The sequence below is a fragment of the Saccopteryx bilineata genome, chromosome 1 (assembly GCF_036850765.1).
Source record: "Saccopteryx bilineata isolate mSacBil1 chromosome 1, mSacBil1_pri_phased_curated, whole genome shotgun sequence".
NCBI classification, from domain to species: domain Eukaryota; kingdom Metazoa; phylum Chordata; class Mammalia; order Chiroptera; family Emballonuridae; genus Saccopteryx; species Saccopteryx bilineata.
The window spans coordinates 262571780-262594080 of record NC_089490.1 but is presented as its reverse complement, the minus strand read 5'-3'; the positions used below and the strand labels follow the sequence as shown (position 1 = coordinate 262594080).

Genomic DNA, 22301 nt, shown 5'->3' with positions numbered 1-22301 from the left:
CACAAAGTCCTGGAAAAGTGCGTTTCTGCACGTGGAGGACTATTGAAATGACTACAATGCAATTTAAGAATCCTCTTGGCTTGCCCTGGCCAGTTGGCTCAGTGGTGGAGCATCGGCCTGGCATGCAGAGGTCCCGGGTTCGATTTCCGGCCAGGGCACACAGGAGAAGCCCCCATCTGCTTCTCCGCCCCTCTCCCTCTCCTTCCTCTCTGTCTCTCTCTTCCCCTCCCGCAGCCGAGGCTCCACTGGAGCAAAGATGGCCCGGGCGCTGGGGATGGCTCCTTGGCCTCTGCCCCAGGCGCTAGAATGGCTCTGGTCGCAACAGAGCAACACCCCAGTTGGGCAGAGCATTGCCCCCTGGTGGGCGGAGCATCAACCCCTGGTGGGCGTGCCAGGTGGATCCCGGTCAGGCGCATGCGGGAGTCTGTCTGACTGTCTCTCCCCGTTTCCGGCTTCAGAAAAATACAGGAAAAAAAAAAAAAAAAAAGAATCCTCTTGGCTTATTTTAATTTATTGCTCTAGCAACAGTACTAGTGCCTGGTAACTATTTCTCTCTGTGGAGTTGTGTTCCTTCTCCTTCACCCTTCCTTTCATCGTTATTCTGAAAGTGGTTGAGGTGTAGAGGGGCTGGCTGTGGGCTGAGTGGGGTAGACATATACTGGCATACGACATTTTCAGGTCTTCAGGGAAGTTCACCTCCCTGTCCACAAACAGGACAGGCATCTTAAACACATCTAGCACAGTGCCTGACAATCAGCAATAGACATTTGGCTCTTAAAGATGATTTATCTTCATGTCACACTGACACGTGCACAGATTTGGGCAGGCTGTCTTTGAGCTGAGTTTAGCCCGGCAGAAGACTGCTTGTTAAAGGGATACTTCTGGTGACGGGGAGAGGCCTGGCCACCAGAGGGGAGCAGCTGTGGAGAGCTGTTTGCCACATGTACAAATTAAGAAATGTTTGAAAAGGGTGATACATTTATTTCACTTCTTTCTAATTCTATCTTTGTTGGGCAGGAGCAGGAAAGGGTGTCTAGGGATGGGAAGGAAGTCGAGCATGAGCAGCAGAGGGAAAGGGTTTTGTCCAAAGAGTGGTTAAGACTACAGAAGCAACAGAGGCAGGTGCTTACAAACTTCTTTCTTTTTTTTTGGTATTTTTCTGAAGTAAGAAGGAGGGAGGCATTCAACAGACTCCCGCATGTGTCTGAGAGCAATCCACCCAGCATGCCCACCAGGGGGCGATGCTCTGCCCATTTGGGGCGTTGCTCTGTTGCAACCAGAGCCATTCTAGCTCCAGGCCATGGAGCCATCCTCAGCGTCCAGGCCAACTTTGCTCCAATGGAGCCTTGGCTGCAGGAGGGGAAGAGAGAAACAGAGAGAAAGGAGAGGGGGAGGGGTGAAGAAGCCAATGGGCGCTTCTCCTATGTGCCCTGGCTAGGAATCAAACTTGGGACTTCCACATGCCAGGCTGATGCTCTACCACTGAGCCAAGCAACCAGGGCCTTGGAAACTTCTGGATGGAGCTGGGACTGCTGGACTTAGAAGATAGTTTGTCTCACTATAGATATATCAAATGGAATGTATGGGATTAGGGTATTTCTTAGGTTGGAACTTCTCATTTTGAGACAAGATAGGAAGTGATATTTTATGTAACTGAGTAGGCATGGGTTGATGTAATTGACATACATAGCGCATATATATATATATATATATATATATGAAGACATTCAGGCCAATTGTGTTTCAGCCAGAATATATTGCCTGAAGCACTGTTTAGGAAGGTAGTTTGAATAAAATGAGGCTATTTCCAGAATGCCAGGAGAGGGAATCACCTTGGTTTTACAACTGAGTTGAGTTAGATTTATGAGATTTTCAGCAATATGAAGGCAACATTTCCTGAAAAAGAGAGAAAGAGCTCAATTCAAGCAAAATAAAGAACATGTAAACCGTATCTGGATGAGTTTTTAAATAAATTTTGTTTTCTTCATAGTACTTCCTTCCCTCCCACCCCCACAAATATTGAAGCAAGAATTCAAAATATCTAATGTCGAAGCCAAATGGACGTCCGATGTTGTTTTGAATGTTAGAAACCCAGGAACAAAACAAAGGAAAAAATTGAGTGTTGCATCTGAATTAGCATTTAAAGTGGCATGTTTATATAAAAAGAGAATGGTGTAATATATCCTGAGAGTAAAGAGAGAATTTCATATTGTGAAAGAATGTCAATTGCATTTATATATTCATCGAATAGGCATTTTCGTATTTGGGATATATTTGCGGCATCTCTTATGCTGCATTCATCTTCTGTGAAGGGAGTTGGGAGGAGACCTGGGAGACAGAGACGACGTGGGATTGATCATCTTAACTTTGACAGTTGTAGGAAGACCTTACTTAGTTTTGCTCCAGAGGAAGATGGGTTAGTTCACCTAGGGAGCTTCATCAGAAGTCACGTGCATTTCCTAACACTCTTGAGAGTGTGAAGCAGAATCTGTGTGTAGATTTGTTGGGGGCGAAGGCAGGGGAGGTCAGAGGCTTGTGGACTTTCAACCAGTTTTCAGGGTGAATCTATAATGCCACCCTCTGTTAAGAACTGTTGTTCTTAGGAGAGCTGTTGGGTATGTGTGGTTACAGAGTGGGCTTCTCAATGCCCAAAGGTGCTAGGGGAAGTTCTCTATTTCACATCTACTGGCAGAACCTTTTAGCAAATCGAAGTCAAACAGGAATTTGAGGGGAGTTTTTAGTGAGCAGTCCTTTTCAGCAAGGCTCGCAGAGGGAGGGAGGCCCATGGAAGCTGGCAGAGGCCTCTGCTGTCTCCCTAAGCCACCTCCCAGGCCTATCACTCAACAAACATTCAAAGCAAGGACGCAGGAACCACACTATCTGGGTTCTGATCATAGATCTGTCGCTTCGCCGGCCGTATGACCTTTAGAAAGTTATTTAACCTTTAGATGTCTTGGATTTTTCATCTGTAAAATGGGGATGCTGTTCTATCCCGGAGTGTTTTGAGAATTATTAGTTAATATTTGTAGTGTTTATAACAGTGCTTGGCATGCAGTATTTTGTTAAGTAAGTAAAACATATTGTAAGTGATTTGCTAAAATATATATATATTTCATATATATATGAAATGAAGCTCCCCAATACCTTTTGACCTGTAGACTCTGGCAAAAAATCACAAAACAGGCTGAGGAAATTCCCTTAAAGCTAGGCTTTAAGGGAATTGTTTGAGCTGCATTTTCTGAAGGGCTGTTTTGTTGACCAAGCCTTCTGTCAATGTCCATGAAGAGGTGTTACCAGGTCAGCTGGCCCCGTATCCTTGGGTAGAGAGTTCACCTGTATTCCACGATGATCAACCCTGGTCATGGGGGTTTTCTGGGCATCCTGCAGAGACAGCCCCCACACGTGTTCTGGCTATGTATCAGCAGGCTGTGGGGGAGCATGCTGTGCTCAGCGGCCCCTCTTCCAGAAAAACTCATCACTTTAGGCCTGCTCATTCTTCTCAGCACGGGAGACAGGTTGCTCCTTGACATTGTGTTTTGGACAGACAGCTATTGAAAATGGAGTAGGATATTATGGATGTCCATATGGAAAATTTTAATCATAAGATTTCAAAGCTAAAAGAAATCGTAACAGAAATCTGGTGAAAAATACTTCTGTTTGATAAGTGAGGAACTCACAATTCAGAGGGTATGAGATTTGCTTGTGCTCAGATAGTTACTTGACTGAATTATGACAAGACTTTAGGGTTCTTACCCACCAGGAGCTGGAAAGCAATCTTTGGTGCTTAAGGGTATGTCTATTTTGTTAGAAAGAGAAAACCCACAAGAATATGGGTACATTTCGTACTATAAAGATGTGAGTGTTAGCATTGACATCTACTGTGTGGATCAAATAAAAGGGTATACTGCACAGAGTGTGCTTGACTTCACCCAGCCTGTTCTGGCTTTTTTGAACATTTTGGAAAGCCTGGTCTCAACCTCTTCTTAAAAGTTTACATTTAAAACTGCAACCAAAGGGAAGACTTCAGAGTCACACACCAGTGCTACCAGGATGTTAAGTTTGTTCAGACAAATAAAGAGACTTGTGACAGTTACACTAGTGGGGTATGGCTGTCCCAGCTGCAGTAACTGGCAGTCCCCAAATATGTGTATTGTCTAGTGAGACATGTGAGGGAGCGCTGAATTCTGTATTGTTCTCTTTACCCCTTTGTGCTACAGTCAATCTGGCTCTCTGTGTCTAACTGCAGCAAACGGGTGGCACCTGGAAGGGTTCTCTGTGTCTTGGTGTTTCTCCTTACACTCTGCTATTGTCACCCCTGAGAAGTTGACTCCCTGCTCTTTCATGCTTGGTGGCAGCCCACTGTCAGATCTCAACAGCTGGGTCGAATTATTTTAGGGTTTCCATCTCTGCTTTGCTGCAATAGGGGCTTCACTCTGAGAATTCAGGCAGGTTGTTTCTTTCATCTTAATACACAGGCATTGTATTTTACCCTGTCATTCTATAAAGTCACCACTTCCAGAATGAGGCTGAAGACTCTCCCATGCTTCTGTATTGGAATGTAAGACGCGCCCATAGCACATGTCAGGACAGCACACTTCTCTTTCTGGTGGCCTTCTGAGTCGACTTCCCTTCATACATCGCCCAGGTAGCTTTTGACTAGTACTGTAAGGAATTTTAGGCAGACAGTTCTGTAAACACAATTGCAGTAGAGGAAGAAGTTTTCTTAAGTATATTCTATGAATTTTATTTGCATATGGAAATGGGTGGCATCAATTTGACCTAGGCCAGAAGGGTAAATTTTACTGTTTTAAGGAAAACTTTACTTGAGGAAAGTTCTAATAATAGGAACATTTAATATGCATATTCTATTAAGGGAAAGATTTGTAAATGCCTTTATTATTGAACTACAAATTTTTTTTCAAGAAATATAAGAAATATTTGCATATTTTATAGATGTGTATGTGAAAATGTTCTTACCCTACTAGGAAGCATTAACTTGGCATATGCTTTTTGCTCTTTACTGTGCAGGAAAAATGGTTTCTAACTTTTTGTGTGTCATAGAGACCAGTGGGATTAGCCTGATGGTAACGTTAGCACTGACTGTTGAACTCTTTCTACACCCTGATTTTCCGATGTGGTTCTTCGTTGTTATTGGTAGTGGTGGTATGTATTTTTACTTAGAGAGGTTAACTTTGAGGCAGAGGTTTTCTTTTGGATTTATTTTTATTTTTTGAAAACTGAGGAGGGTATTTGTTTTGAGGAGTTTGTACCATGTGACATCCTTGTGTAGCTGCTGTGGAACAAATGACAATATTTACTGCAGGGACAATGGGGACCTTCCCCAGGGCTGGCAGGAGGACAAGGGAGGGAGTCTTCTGCTCCTTGTCTCAGCTTCCCGTGGCCTCTCTGCGGGGCGCTAAACAGTATTTGCTCTGCATGGGGTGTACAAGTGAGTTCACCAGGGTTTTGTATTTCGGGGTATAAAGCATCATGTTTAGAAGCTTAACAAATCAAGAATCAATTATCTGGGAGAATAAGCAGAAGTTGTTTATGTCTAGGATAAATTAGTTTAAATGCTCAGACCAGTCCTTGTAGATTAAAGAAGCACTTGGAAGCAATGGCGTATCTATTTTAAATGCACTTGACATTATATACTGAAATGGAATTAATAGGTCAGTATATAGACTTCATGTCTTAGGGGAACAATGGTGGCATTCTGAGGTGGGATTCCAAGGTATTGCCGTTTTGTATGTAACTGCACTTGATTCTGATAGAATCACAGGGAAAGATATTATCATCAAACATCTGGTTTGACCTATATTACTTAATTATTGTCTTTGAGAATTCAGGCCACTTTGCTTTATTGTAATTTTTCTTTTTTTTTTCTGAGAGATGTTGGTCAAACAGCATCTTTAGGATCCCAGTGGGGATGATAATGGTGGTAGTTGTCTTGGGAGATACTTAACAGGAGAATTAAAGCAAAGATAATTTAAATTGGTTCTTCCTGAGGCTCTATCTTATCTGCCCTGCCCAATACACATCTTTTATCTACTGTTCAATATCACTACTCTGCATGATGTTAAGTACTCAGGAATTGTGAATTGTATGTGTGTTAACCCATAGAACAGTTTAAAACAACAGAAGAAAACAAAACAAAATACCTGACACAGAATCCCCTCTTGAAATTCCATGTAGCGTGAACCAATTTCAGCTGTCCCAGGAGCGGCATAGCCCTGAATGGTTGTGGCTAATGTTTTCAACAACAGCTAACAATGCTTTCCCCTACCTTTTTAAAACAAAAATAGTTTTATTGAACCATAATTGGCATACAATAAACTTCACTTAAAAGTACACAATTTTGGCCTGACTTGTGGTGGTGCCGTGGATAAAGCATTGACCTGGAACACTGAGGTCGTTGGTTCAAACCCCTGCATTTGTCTGGTCAAGGCACATATGGGAGTTGATGCTTCCTGCTCCTCCCCCTCTTCTCTCTCTCTCTCTCTCTCTCTCTCTCTCTCTTTTCTCTCTAAAATGAATTTAAAAATTTTTTTTAAAGTACACAATTTTATGAATGTTGACATACATACCTGTGAAACTACCACCACAATCAAGCTAATGAAATATCTATCTTTTCCAGAAGTTTTCTCTTATTAATTTATTATCACCCCTTCCACCCTCACATACCCAATCAGTTAATTACTAATACTTTCTGTACCTAAAGACCAGTTTGCATTTTCTAATTTTTTTTTTTTAATGAGAGTAGGGGAGCTACAGAAACAGACTCTCACATGCACTCTGACCGGGATCCACCCAGCAACCCCTCTCTGGGGCTGATGCTCTTCCCATCTGGGGCCACGCTCACAACCAAGCTATTTTTAGTACCTGAGGTGGAGGCTCCACAGAGCCATCCTCAGCACCCAGTGTCAATGTGCACGAATCAATAGAGCCATGGCTGCAAGAGAGGAAGAGAGAGAGTGAAAGAGAAAAGGGGGAGTGGAGGGAGAAGCACATGGTTACCTCTGCTGTGTGCCCTGACCAGGAATCAAACCCAGGACTTCTACATGCCAGATCAATACCCTATCACTTAGCCAACCAGCCAGGGCCTCATTTTCTAAAATTTTAACTAAATGAAATGATACTATTTGTACTTTTTTGGTCTAGTTTATTTCACTTAGCATAATTATTTTGAGATTAATCATTGTTGTAGCACATGTTAATAATGTGTTACTTTTTATTGCTAAGTAATATCCTATTGAGTGGATACACCATAGTTTGATTATTCATTCACTTGCTGATGGACATTTGAGTTGCTTATAGGTTTTGGCCATTATAAATAAAGCTGCTATATATGTTTGGTCAATTTTCTCCCAGTTCGTGGCTTGTATTTTCAGTCTCTTTATAGCATCTTTGAAGAGAAAAAGGTTTACATTTTGATTAAGTCTAATTTATCTCCTATATTTTCCCAGAAGATTTATAGCTTTTAATTTTACATTTAGGTCTGTGACTCAATTTTGAGTTAATTTTGTATATGGGGTAAAGTATGAAGTTCATGTTCTTACATATTGGTACCTAGTTGTTCCAGCATCATGTGTAGAACATACTGACCTTTCTCCACTGAAGGACTTTGTACCTTTGTTGAAAATAGTTGTCTCTCTTTTATGTTCATTTACCTATTTGTCTGTCTACATATCAGTACCACACTGTTTTGACCATAGCTTTATAAGAAGTTTAGATAATAGATAGTGTTAGTTCTCCAACTTTATTTATTTCAGAGTTGTTTTGGCTAGTCTAGGTTTTTAATTTAGGAATCATTTTGTCAGTTTCTACAATAAAAACAGTCTGTTGAGATTTTTATTGAACTTGCATTATATGTATAGAACAATTTGGGAAACTGAAAAGTTTTGCAGTGGTATAATGAAACTCTAGTCTTAGAAATAAATTTGGGAGAATAATATATGAGTTGATACAGTGTGGAGAGACTGGGATAAAATTAAATTGTCCCCTAAGATTGTTGCTGGAAGAGATGGGTGACCCAACTGGGGAGACTGAGTTGAGGAATGAGTTAGTATAAATGAGCAAATACCTGGTCAGAAAAATGCCCTCAGAGAAGCCCAACAAAATAGTAGGATGGGAAGTTCTGGACGCAGCTCAGGTAATGATTTCAAGCTGAAGTTAGCGGGAGCTAGCCCCATTTCTCACTGCGGTGGACAGCTCAGGCGCAGCATAGTTGGGGAGCAGAGGAGGAAGAGCGTGGCCAGCTAAGCCTCTGGTCTGTAAGCTCAGGCGTTCACGTCCAGTAGATGAGAGGGCCACAAGGTCTTGGAAAGGTTGTGATGCAGGGGACTGGTAGGGAGGAGTGACATCAGGCTGTAACAGTTGCTGCAGTGATTGAGTCATATAAAACAACCAAGGTCAATTGTACATTTTAACTGATTGTTGGTTTAGAACAGTGTTTCTCAACTAGAGATGATTTTTTTTTAATTGTCATAACTACTGGGGAGTGTGGTTTAGGGCAGAGGCCAGGGAGGATGTTAAACATCCTACAAAGTCCAGGAAAACACCATCCCCCTCCGTAAGACTTAACTACCTGAAATGTCAATAAGGCCAAAGTTGGGGAACCTTGGTGCAGAGAGGGTGAACCAGAAACATGATGGAATGAGAGTGGAACTCACTGAGTGTTCTGACACCTCCTGTCTGTATTGTCTCGAGGAGAAATACGCTCTTGTGTAGCGACCATGCTGAATTACCCCAGTTGACTAGAAGTTAGTTTGTGAAAATCTTCATTGGGCATGTTTCCAGATGTCTAAAAATATTATCAAATAGAGGTAGTTTAATTAAAGTATGCCTTGACTACAAATAAATGAAATAAATGTTGACCATTTGAGCTAGTTCAGTTAAGAAGAATGTTTGTTTAGCATGGCATTGTCCATAGATGAGTTTATTAATTGGGATTTTGTTTTTTTTAGATTTTATTTATTCATTTTTTTTTAAGAGAGAGGAGAGATAGAGACAGAAGAGGGGAGGAGCAGGAAGTATCAACTCTCATATGTGCCTTGACCAGGCAAGCCCAGGGTTTTGGACTGGTGACCTCAGCGTTCCAGGTCGATGCTTTTATCCACTGCGCCACCACAGGTCAAGCTAATTGGGATACTTTTGAATGCAAGTATAATAGAAAGCCTTATTCATAGTGGCTGAAAATAAAATAAAGGAAATTTACCAATTCATATAACTAAAAAGTCCAGGCTTCTTGCAGGGGTTGATCTAGAGCAGGGGTCCCCAAACTACGGCCCGCAGGCTGCATGCGGCCCCCTGAGGCCATTTATCCGGCCCCCACCGTACTTCTGGAAGGGGCACCTCTTTCATTGGTGGTCAGTGAGAGGAGCACATTGATCATCTCATTAGCCAAAAGCAGGCCCATAGTTCCCATTGAAATACTGGTCAGTTTGTTGATTTAAATTTACTTGTTCTTTATTTTAAATATTGTATTTGTTCCTGTTTTGTTTTTTTTGCTTTAAAATAAGATATGTGCAGTGTGCATAGGAATTTGTTCATAGGTTTTTTTTATAGTCCGGCCCTCCAAGGGTCTGAGGGACAGTGAACTGGCCCCCTGTGTAAAAAGCTTGGGGACCCCTGTTCTAGAGGCTTAGTGCTGACACGAGGACACGGTTTCCCCTTCATCCCACCCAGGCTTCCTTCCTCGCTCGCCGGTGGATGCCAGCCATTTCGGGGTTGCTTTTTTCTTGTTCATTCTTATCAGGAGAGGATCCCTCCCCCCACATACACACACACTTCTATGGATTTCTCCTTGATTGGGCTTAAATTATGTGTCCACCTTTGAGTACAGTAGTATTTATAGCATTATTCTCATTAGCTCAGTGTGGTTGCCCCTCTACATGTAGCTATTGAGCTCTTGCAATGTAGCTAGTCCAAATTGAGACATGATGAAAGAGTTGGAAATATGTAATAATTTGTGTATTAATTACATGAGATATGATAGCATTTTGGGGTATATTGGGTTAGAATACAAATACATTATTAAAATTACTTTCACCTATTTAAAAAAAATTTTTAATGTGATTGCTAGAAAATTTAAAATCAGATTAGTGGTTCCAAATTTTATTTCTGGTGGACAGACTAGCTTAGATTGTCCAGGAGTTCCTGGTAATGGGGTGGGGTCATGTCCACCCAAAGCACTTGGCTGAATGAACTCTATGGTGACTGGCATAAACAGAGAAGGGAAATTTGTTTATTTACTATTTTACCAAAAGACGAATGTCTGGAAATACTACTACTATACTACTGGTACTGAAAGCTAATAACTTACTTTTTTTAAATACATTTTTTGTTATTCAGTGAAATGAGGGGAGGCAGAAAGACAGACTTCCACATGTGCCCCAGCCAGGATCCAACTGGCAAGCATCACTAGGGGTGATGCTCTGCCCATCTGGGGTGTTGCTCTGTTGCTCAGCAACCAAGCTCTTCTTAGCACCTGAGGCAAGGCCATGGAACCATCCTTAGTGCCTGGTGGCATCTTCCTATAATCGAGCCATGGCTGCAGGAGGGGAAGAGAGAGAGAGAAGTGAGAGGGAGAGTGGTGGAGAAGCAGATGGGTACCTCTTCTGTATGCCTTGACCAAATCAAACCTGGGACATTCACACACTGGTCCAACACTTGACCACTGGGCCATCAGCCCGGGTGAAAATACATTTTTTAAATTATGAAATTAATACGGTGCTCATAGTAACTAGTGAAACAGTACAAAGATACATTAAGAGGAACTAAATAATCCTCATCTCTTCCATTCCCTGCATCCACTCACAGCCTTAGGGAGCTGTTGTTGGTCTGGCCTGCATTCTCACATCCCTTGGTTCAGGTGCACACGAGTGCATTCACACACATTGTTTTGTTGCTGTTGTGCTACTCTCTTCAGAGGGAGATTATAGCACTCAGTCTTTGATTTGCTTTTCTCACAATGTCAATCTTCCAAGTCAGGTTTATCTCATTCTTTTAAATAATTATAGAGTATTCTATATTATAGATGTATCACATTTCCCATTTTCCCATTGATGGTCATTCATGTTATTACCAGTGCTTCACTCCTCTGCCCCACAACAAATAATGCTGCAATAAACATCTTTGAACCTATATCCTTACATACTGGTCCTTTTTTTTTTTCTATAGGATAGATTCCCAGAAGTGGAATTGCTTGGTCAAACGGTATGTGTATTTTTAATTTTAATAGATATTGCTAGATTATTTTCCCCAAAGGAACAACAAATCACATCGACACATATGAGTACCCATCTCCTACATTCTCATCAGTGTTGGATGCTACCACTCCTTTCATTCTTGCCAATCTTATTACCTCCAATCATTACTTTAATTAGCATTTCTACACTACCATTGATGTTGAGTATATTTTCGTATGTTTATTGGCCATTTGAATTTCTCTTTGCTTCATTTCATATTCATTTCCACTGCCCATTTATCTATTTTGTGCTGTTTTTGTTTCACGGTTTCAGAGAGCTATTTATATTGTGTGTGTGGTTTTTAAATTTTATTTTATTTAGACAGTTAATTTTAATGGGGTGACATTGATCAGTTAGAGTATATAGATTCAGAGAAAATGTCTCCAGATTATTTTGACATTTGATTATGTTGTAGACTGATCATCCAAAGTCAAATTGTCCTCCATCACCTTTTATTTGGTTTTCTTTATGCCCCTCCTCTCCCTCGTCCCCTCTCTCTCCTCCCTTCCCCTCTCCCTGGTAACCACTGCACTCTTGTCTATGTCTATGAGTCTCAATTTTGTGTCCCACCTATGTATGGAATCATACAGTTCTTAGCTTTTTCTAATTTACTTATTTCACTCAGTAGAATGTTATCAAGGTTCATCCATGTTGCTGTAAGTGATTCTATGTCATTTATTGTGTTTTAGAAATATTAATACTCTATTGTATGTGTGCAAATATATCTTTACAGTTCTTATCTCTGTGTATAATGCCTTTTGCCAAATGAAAATTGTTTATTATTATTCAATCAAATATGTCTTTTTCTTTATTGCTTTTTAGTTGTCTGTTTTGCTCACGGTGGTGTTGTCCATCACAAGATTATACAAATATTCTCTTGAATTTTCTAAACATTAACTCTTCGTCCAGTTTTAAATTTTATACATGATGTGAGGTAGGAGTCTTTCTTTCCTTTTTCCTCCCATAGATGGCTATCCAGTTACCTAAGTCCTAGATATAACAAAAAATTTTATTGTTTATGAGACTGAAATGTTACACTTGCCACATATATATTTTTGGATCATTTCTGGACTCTCTATTCTGATCCCTGTATATCTGTTTCTGTGCCACCACCATTCTGTTCTGAGTTCAATGGCTTTCTATTGAATTGTAATGTCTGGTAAGTTTTCCTTCACTGGTCTTTTCGTACTTCTTATGGTTGTTTTTAACCATTTATTTTTTTCATATTTTTCTGGCTAAATTAAATTTAAAAACTTAAATTTGAAAAAAGTTTTTTCTAAGTGGTTTGAATGAAAAAGTAATATAACAATGAATATGATAAATAGAACCAAAATACTACTATTTCTTAGTTTGGGGAATTTTAAGGACAATTCTTAATTTTAAATCCATATAATGTTATAGTAACTTATTTGGGTTCACTGATGTTCTTAATTGCATTTTGGAAACTTTAGTTCTTATAATATTAAGGTAATAAATACCTTTACGTTTTTCTAAAGGCATTTGAAATATCGGAGCTAAACACTAAAAGTGTCTGTAACAAATGAACACACACACAAGTACATGTGAAGTCTGTAGTTTGCTTACTAAAGCAAAGAGATATCCCCATGTAGGTTCTAGCCATGTTCATTTCATTATAGGGGGGAAAAAATCAAAAACGTTAGTTAGCTTGTTCTATAGCCAAAAGTGAAATGGTGAAATAATGAATGTATTGTGCTTATTATTGAATGATATACTTGGAAAAAATAGTTATGTTTTAAAAAATGAGATTCCTAATACTTTCAATATTACAATTCAAATGAACGGATTGCTATCACATTTTTTTACATGTGTATATATGTTAAGGATGATAATTTAGAAAAGAGGGGGAAATTCACTAAAATTATTCACATTAAAACCAAAAATGGACATAGTAAGTTTAAAGTTACATTTAAGCCTGACCTGTGGTAGCACAGTGGATAAAGCATCGACCTGGAAATGCTGAGGTCGCTGGTTTGAAACCCTGGGCTTGCCTGGTCAAGGCACATATGGGAGTTGATGCTTCCAGCTCCTCCCCCCTGTCTCTGTCTCTCTCTGTCTCTCTCTGTCCCTCTCTGTCTCCTCTCTAAAATGAATAAATAAAATAAAAAAAATTTAAAAAAAAGAAAACTTAAAAAAATAAAAAAAAAAATAAAAAAATAAAGTTACATTTAAACCTTCAATATAAATGTGTAATTTTTTTTCAGTCAAAACCAAATATAATTTTTCTGCTCTGTTCTAAAAAAGGTAATGAACCAGTCACCTTCCAGCTTCTATTCCATACGCTTACGAAGCCATTTCATAGGCACCCCTCTCCCCCAAATTTGGTCTCTGGTATTGCTTTCCACCAAAGGACATCAAGACTCTTTTGGGAGCATAACTGGTTGCCATGATTGGGATGGAGAAAACTTTATTGGTTTGGACTAGGTGGGTTTTTTCTTTTCTAAAGAACAAGCATGCGCCCTGGCCTGTTGGCTCAGCGGTAGAGCGTCGGCCTAGTGTGCGGAGGACCCGGGTTCGATTCCCGGCCAGGGCACACAGGAGAAGCGCCCATTTGCTTCTCCACCCCTACGCCGCGCTTTCCTCTCTGTCTCTCTCTTCCCCTCCCGCAGCCAAGGCTCCATTGGAGCAAAGATGGCCCGGGCGCTGGGGATGGCTCTGTGGCCTCTGCCTCAGGCGCTAGAGTGGCTCTGGTCGCAACATGGCAACGCCCAGGATGGGCAGAGCATCGCCCCCTGGTGGGCAAAGCGGCGCCCCTGGTGGGCGTGCCGGGTGGATACCGGTCGGGCGCATGCGGGAGTCTGTCTGTCTCTCCCTGTTTCCAGCTTTAGAAAAATGGAAAAAAAAAAAAAAAAAGAACAAGCATGCTTTCCATGATGTGTGGAAATTGAGATAAAAGAGACAGATGAGCCAAATTGGAGGCACTTCTGTGTGTGGGCCAGTTGTGGAAATGTAAGTGATAGAGGAAATGGTAATGATAAGGCATTGAACAAGCTGAGCCTACCAAAAGCCAAGAGTCAATCATGTTAAATCAGAAATGACAAATGGCATCGATTGTGCTAACTAAAAGGCATATCATGTTTCCAACGTTTCCAAATAAGCTGTATGTTGGCCAACTCAGATTGTATTTCCTGCACTCAACTTTTAACCATCATCAAAACTGACAGATGTGATAAACAAATATAAAAAGATATGATTAGAGTGTATTTTAAATATAATTGTGCATGTGTGTTAAATACACTGCTCACAAAAATTAGAGGATCAGGAAACATGCAGATTCTCCAGTACTTTCAGCCTTTTTATTTTTTAATTTTTTAAATTAATTAATTTATTTTTAGAGAGAGAGAGGAGAAAGAGAGAAAAAGTGGAGAAAGAGAAAGGGGGGAGGAGCAGGAAGCATCAATACCCATATGTGCCTTGACCAAGCAAACCCAGGCTTTCGAACTGACGACCTCAGTGTTCCAGGTCGACGCTTTATTCACTGCACCACCACAGGTCAGGCCACTTTCAGCCTTTTGTATAGTGCATTTTCACCAATGAAATAAAAGTTGGTTTTGCATTTCATTTGCATAACTGAACAACTTTCTTTGACTTGTCGTTTGCTTTTCTGTTCTTGTTTAATAAAAAAAAAATCAAATGCTTTTTTTTATCACCTCATATTCATTTTGAAATGTCCCCTAATTTTTGTGAGCAGTAGATATGTAGGCTATCACAGGAACTTAGTTAGAATCATGGTAAAAACCATAATGGTATCATAAAAATTAATACAAAAGAAATGTTTCTTTTATAATACTGTCAAATAGTTAAGCCTTTAATTTGTTGCAGGCCACTCAATTCTAAAGACTCTGAAAGGATAGAATTGTTTAAATTAGGATAGAGAACTTCTCTGCTTTTATAAAACAAACAAATGTAAACAACCATCTGTGCCACAGGCGGTGGCGCAGTGGATAGAACATCGGACTGGGATGTGGAGGACCCAGGTTCGAGACCCTGAGGTCGCCAGCTTGAGTGTGGGCTCACCTAGTTTGAGCAAAGCTCACCAGCTTGGACCCAAGGTCAATGGCTCAAGCCAGGGGTTACTTGGTCTACTGTAGCCCCACGGTCAAGGCACATATGAGAAAGCAATCAATGAACAACTAAGGTGTCTCAACAAAAAACTAATGATTGATGCTTCTCATCTCCCTCCATTCCTGTCGGTCTGTCCCTATCTATCCCTCTCTCTGACTCTCTCTCTCTCTCTGTTAAAACAAACAAACAAAAACAACCATCTGTGACTGGGGTTGGAGAGACTATAGGAATCCTCAGGCAATAAACAGTGTTTTTTTATCCTAGAAGCCAGAAAAACTCTAGCTGCTGCAGTGTTTCAACATATTTAAAAAGTCACTATAATTAGAGGACCTGAAGTGATAAACTAGGAAGAAATAAGCCCTAGAATAATTAAAATAATGCTCACAGAACTTGAGGAATGAGGTGGGAGATGCCCTAAAGCAGAAATATTGGGTAAAAAAAATCATATGTGTTGATTTAAATGAATCAATTGTTAAGTTAAGCCATTCCTGTTTTACACAGAGGTACTAAGCAAGTGATGGTTTTACTGTGCTGACAAAAAAAAAAAAAAAAAAAAAAAGGCAGACCTCCAAAAATATTTCAGATATTATGTTCTGAAAGGCTAGGAATATTTTTTCTGGACCTAATAAGATAAGGTAAACTAGAATCCATCTTAATTTTTTGGTATTCTTCATCTAGAGCAAGCTGAAATAAAACAACCTTATGTGATGATTACTTTTTTTGTTTGTTTGTTTGTTTTTGTATTTTTCTGAAGTTGGAAACAGGGAGGCAGTCAGACAGACTCCCGCATGCGCCCGACTGGGATCCACCCGGCATGCCCACCAGGGGGCGATGCTCTGCCCATCTGGGGTGTTGCTCTGTTGCAACCAGAGCCATTCTAGCGCCTGAGGCAGAGGCCACAGAGCCATCCTCAGCGCCCGGGCCAACTTTGCTCCAATGGAGCCTTGGCTGTGGGAGGGGAAGAGAGAGACAAAGAGGAAGAAGAAGGGGAGGGGTGGAGAAGCAGATGGGCACTTCTCCTGTGTGCCCTGGCCAGGAATCGAACCCGGGACTCCTGCACACCAGGCTGACACTCTAACACTGAGCCAACCAGCCAGGGCTTGTGATGATTACTTTTAAAAGATGAAAAATTCTTACAACTAAAAACATGGCCTGGCATGTGGAAGTCCTGGGTTGATTCCTGGTCAGGGCACATAGGAGAAGTGCCCATCTGCTTCTCCATCCCTCCCTCTCTCACTTCTCTGTCTCTTCTCCTCCCCTTTTGTAGTTGTGGCTCAATTAGAATGAGTTGGCCCTGAGCACAGAGGATGGCTCTTTGGCCTCTGCCTCAGGTGCTAAAAAATGGCTCCCTTTGCAATGGAGCAAAGCCCAGATGGGCAGAGCATCGCCCCCTAATGGGCTTTCCAGTTGGATCCAGGTCTTGTGGGAGTCTGTCTCTCTGCCTCCCTTCCTCTCACTAAATAAAAAATACATGAAAATAATTAACAAAACTGAACCAAGGTGTATATTTTTTACATATTAATTATCAGTTTAAGACTTGTGTCTTTAAGACTTGGCTTTGAGCTGTGGAGATGATAGATTCAGAACTTGCAAAAGACTATTTCATATAATGTAGCCTCTAATTTTGATTTAGTACTAATTTAATTTAAAAAAAAAGATGTTTGAAGTTTGCCTATAAATGGCCAAGGTAAAATGTAGATTCACTTCACATTATTCTAATTTAATACTATCCTCTTGTTCTTGTTAAAATGTTACCTTATTAAATATAACATTTGTATATTTGATACTATCTTAAACGTGCCTCAAAATAAAATCTCATTTGTTTCCCATCTTTATTTTGCATTATTCCACCACTAGGGTATGTTAAACCTCCTACACATAGGAGGTAGAACAAAACATTGAGATGACACAAGATCCCATGTAAGTATGAGGCTTCCAGACTGCTCCAGTCTTAAACAGGTCTGCAGGTGGTCAAGTGTCGTACCACCAGAGAAGACGCAGTTCTTTTGGAGTGGGGACCTGGTGTCCCTGGGCTCGTTGTAGAAATTATAAATCAGCTGTTATCATGACCTAAGCACTCGGTTGCTCTGCTGCCAGGTCTTCTGGCCATTAAGACATGTGCTGAGACTGTTTCATTCATTCAGATGAAGCCACTGGGTCAGTAGTCAATGACCCTTATTTGCTGTGCCTTAAAGAGTAGCTGCCTCTTTGGGGAAACCTGGGAGCTGGGGACATGTACTGCCAGCTGCACTTAACTCTCAGGTTAAGCAATGTCAGTGGTTCTTAAACTTTTTGAAGTCGGGACACATTTAAAATCCTACAAATAATTGTAGGTGCACTATATACAAATTTCTGAGAAATATGTTATAATTAAGTCAAATATTAAAGAAAAAATATATAAAGTCCAAATGTGCTTTTATGGTAATTAAACAAAATAAATATGACAAAATTAAATTTATTCTGATATTAAAAAACATTTTTTATGTTACGTTTTTTGAGTTACACTTTTTTAGAATTCATAAAAAAGAGGGGTTAAGGCCCTGGCCGGTTGGCTCAGTGGTAGAGCGTCGGCCTGGCGTGCAGAAGTCCCGGGTTTGATTCCCGGCCAGGGCACACAAGAGAAGTGCCCATTTGCTTCTCCACCCCCCCCCCCCCTCCTTCCTCTCTGTCTCTCTCTTCCCCTCCCGCAGCCAAGGCTCCATTGGAGCAAAGATGGCCCGGGTGCTGGGGATGGCTCCTTGGCCTCTGCCCCAGGCATTAGAGTGGCTCTGGTCGCAACAGAGCGACGCCCCGGAGGGGCAGAGCATCGCCCCCTGGTGGGCAGAGCGTCGCCCCCTGGTGGGCATGCCAGGTGGATCCCGGTCGGGCGCATGCAGGAGTCTGTCTGTCTCTCCCCGTTTCCAGCTTCAGAAAAATACAAAAAAAAAAAAAAAAAAAGAGAGAGGTTAAAAAATTTAAAAATGACAAAAAAGTTATTTTTTATATATATAGATACATTCTTAGTAAGATTTAGTAACTTTGGCAGGTCCCAGCAAGAATTTGTTAAGTTTTTTTATTCTTGTGTTTATGAGAAACATAAATAATATAATGATGTGTTAATAATAAATATAATAATGATGTGTTAACAAAAAGAGCAGTATTTCTGTAATGAAGTGATATAATAGAGTAACTATATTTATATTCATATCTGGGCACATGCTGCAAAGCACTGCAGCTAGTAATTCCAGGTCCCAAGTGGGAAGTGTGGAATTAAGAAAATACGGGATCTGGAGGGCCCTCTGATTGCTGCTGGCAAGAACGAAGGGTGCCCCAAAACTGTATCTTGCTTTATTTATAGGGCAAAATGAGGCTATTAGCAAACCAATAGTCTCTGATCATGTTTCCAAGGCAACACAAAAATTTTACCAAGTGCAAAACCCCCACCATACATATCATCTTAACTTTACACCAAACAAAGGATAGAAGAAACTTGCCTCCAGTCTTTCCAGGGAACGTGGGGGGTAGGGTAAACAACCCAGCACCACAGCTTAACAGCCTTTTGCAACCTAATCAGGCAAGTGAGGTGGGGGGTTGGGCAGACTCTCGGCTTATAGCCAATTCCCCACACCTCTGTCCCCCAAAAATCTAAACTCCAAAAACCCTGTTGGTTTTTTGGTCCCCAACAGGCACATATTTCTCTGGATACCATAGAGTGCACCTGGAAATCTAGGGCACTCCAGTACACCCTGGCACACACTTTGAGAACCACTGAGTTATGTCAACGGTGACTTTTTAAAATGATGTAATTGAATTTGGCTCCTAATCATTAATCCCCACAATATCTACGTACAGCTAAAAATTTAAATGTGAATTCCTTGAGTTTTTTATTATCATTTCGGCTACCATATAAATTCTAATGAATGAAATAACTATTTGCAAAGAAAAGTAAAAAAAAATAACAACACACACATTGGTCGCTTCTCCTAATATTGGATTTGTTAAGGTCCAGCTTACTATTGTATTTCTTAGAAAAGGACAGGACTATTGAAATGTATTGAATACAAACTTCAAAAGTGAATTGAACCTGTCAAAGTTATAGAAAGTAAAGACATTTGAAATATAATTTCAGTTGTATTCAGTAGTGAAAAAAAAAGTCAAAGCATTTCTTTTTAATGCCATCCTGAAGAGTGAGACATTGTAACAATGAGTAGAATATTCACGGGACAGAGGGCACCACAGCATTCTCCAATTTAGGATTGCACGTGTCCCCCAACCTCAATTTATTTGACCAGGTCTCCACCAGATCTGTTCAGGCCCCTTCATTTTCATCTTCTTAGACATCCAGCCATGGAGCATAAGATCACATTTGTAGGAACACCATGACTGAACAAATATTTTCTTTTACATGGTGCTTTCAGAAGAGTCCTTTTATCTCCTCGATGGCTAGGCTCCTTGGATATCTGAACAATGAAAATCTGAGTGAGCTATTTCTACACCAGAACCCTGGGAGCTTAACAGACTTTGAAGTGGATTGCTGTACATTGTGGGGCCACAAAAAAGTGGGGTTTTTTCATCGTTCCTGCATTGATGTGTGCAAAGCCAGATGGCTTTGTAAAATGAGCCCCAAAGCAGTACAACTGATGAAAAGAAATGCCAGCTAGCTGAAGACTTTCATACCCAATGTGAGCCTGTCAGAACGAGCTGTTCTCTTGGGGTACATTAATATTGGGGAATCTCACTCTCTCGTCTTCAGGGGTCAGCCAGTGACAAGTGAGCCAGGTGTTGGCAGCAGGAACCTTCAAAATGAAGGCTGAAAAAATATCTCTAGCCAGCCATTAGAAGAACTGCCTTGAATCGAAATGAAGCTGGCCAGTGAGGGGAGTGCCTGGACAGTTGGAGGTACTTCCTGAGGTTGCAGCTCACATACTTCAAGTTATCCTCTCATTCTTGGCTTCATCTTATTGTGATGTGACAGCCGCACATCCCGAAACCCCAGAGATTCATTGCCTCACACCTCTGGGCAACTCTTGGTCCTCTTCTTTGTGGAGTGTAAACGGCTCACTCTTTTGAGGACGCCAGAGCTCTTGCTTTCTTTGTTGCCTGTATAGGACACTCTGCCCATGTTTGCAACCCTGATCACTGACCTTCACCTCAGAACACAGTTATATATTTCAAGTTGTTGCAGAGGAGGGGGAGACTGATGAAACTTGGCCTTGTAGGTAAAGGGATTCAGAGTTGTAACAAATTGTTGTCTGGCTTCATAGCCTACCATGCAATTATTGGGAAATGGGGTTTGGAGCAGAAGGAAGAGAAAGCTCATCTGAAGATGAGCTTTAAAAACCTGTCATAAAAGAGGTGACTGGCCCTGGGTTCAGTTGTGTTTCCATCATCAGGAAACACCGGAATCCTGCGACATATGCTGCATGATAGAGGTTTAGAAACCAGACCGTCGCTCTTCTATTTCCTCCCCGTTGCCGTCTCTCCCATTGACTCCTGACATTTGGTGGTGCTTTGCTGTCAGAATAGTGGTGGCCAAGGACCAGGCACCTGTGTTTTGTTGAAATAGCTAATTTTAGAAGAGTTTGTACATTTTGACCTCTCTGAACTTCTATGTGCCCTTTCAAAAAGGGAAGTAATTCAAACCTGGAGGCATTTCCAAGAATTGTTTTTGGAGAATAAACTGATATGTGTATCCCTATTATTATAGTCTTTAAAAAACAAACAAACTAATAATGTAGAATTTATAGTTTCTTAATAAGTTAGGAGTAATTTGTCTTTGTAGAAAATGATAATTTGAATAATACTTCTGTTAATTACCCAGGTGGTCATTGTAGGAGGACCAGAAACCACAGCCAAGAAATAATTACATTCAAAATCACCCTGTATCTTATCACTTAAAGAAAAGATAGTTTATAATGCAGAGAATTGAATATTTACTTGTATCTTTTGATGCAGTAAATCACTTTTTTTCTTTAGGAATTTTCAGCATTACAGTCTCTTAGCATTTAAGAAATGGGGTCGCATTTTATTTTATCATGACACTTCTTAATCATAGAAGATTAATCACTTTTTTTCTGACTGCTTTCATTGAAAAAATATATAGAAGTATGAAAAATAAAAGTTTTTATCCCTAATCTCATCTCAGAAGTATTTATTTAATTTCTTTTCAGGCTGCTTTCTAAATCCTTATCACTTGGTGATGACTGATGGTTGGTGTGCATTTTCTTTCTATCTGGGAAATGCATTCCGGAGCTGACTAGATGTATGTGAGCAGAGGGTGCTGCGTGCCCACAAAATTGGCTGTCTCTTTAAACAGAAATTGCCAAGAGAATGAAGTGCTGGACTGTTTCTAATGCTCATGTATAGTTAGGGTACCGAGGCACGCACTTACTTTCAGTAATTTATTTCATAAAATTCCAAATGGTACCATTTTTTTCAACAGCTGTTGGCAATATTTGTTTAGGTTCAGGGAAGCTGACACTTTTTATGTGCAGGAAATCACTCCGAATAACACATTTTAATAGGTTCCAGTAGTCGACAAAGAGATGCAATATTCATTTAGGGAATAGAACAGATTTTCTTTGTTTTGCTTTAATACTTGGGGCTTTCTACGATTTCCCCGGAAACCAGCACTGCAGCCATTCTTAACCAAGTTGTGATTTGTAGAGTGACTCCTTGACCAGGAAGGGTTTTCCATCGTGTGTCAGGATGTATCATTGGTGTAAGGTTGTGCATGCTGCCCTGCTGGATGGAGGCTCCCAGGGGCCATTTAGTTTTGTTCCCGTCTACATCCTCCATGCCTAGAATCATGCCTGGCATGTAACAGTTGTTCCATAAGTATTTGGAGAATATTGTGTTGTGTGTTTTAAAATCACATATCTCCCTTACTGCTTAACACTCCCGTTGACTAACCCATTAGTTGATCCTCTATTAACTTGTTCATACTTTTGTTAAGGACATGCTGTGCTCCAAATATGATGGTAGATGTTG

At 40.6% G+C, this 22301-nt stretch overlaps 1 protein-coding gene across 5 annotated transcripts in view; it reads left to right on the top strand.

Annotated features, from left to right (window-relative positions):
* MAST4 (microtubule associated serine/threonine kinase family member 4) overlaps positions 1 to 22301 on the top strand; it is a 627450-nt gene that overhangs the window by 342502 nt on the left and 262647 nt on the right. For 2 of the 5 annotated variants that reach the window (XM_066241987.1, XM_066242037.1), the window contains exon 5: positions 11182 to 11217. The exons of the other annotated variants lie outside the window; for them this stretch is intronic. In XM_066241987.1, the coding sequence (XP_066098084.1) occupies positions 11182 to 11217 (36 nt within the window). The remainder of the gene's footprint in view (positions 1 to 11181; positions 11218 to 22301) is intronic. 5 annotated transcript variants of the gene reach the window in all.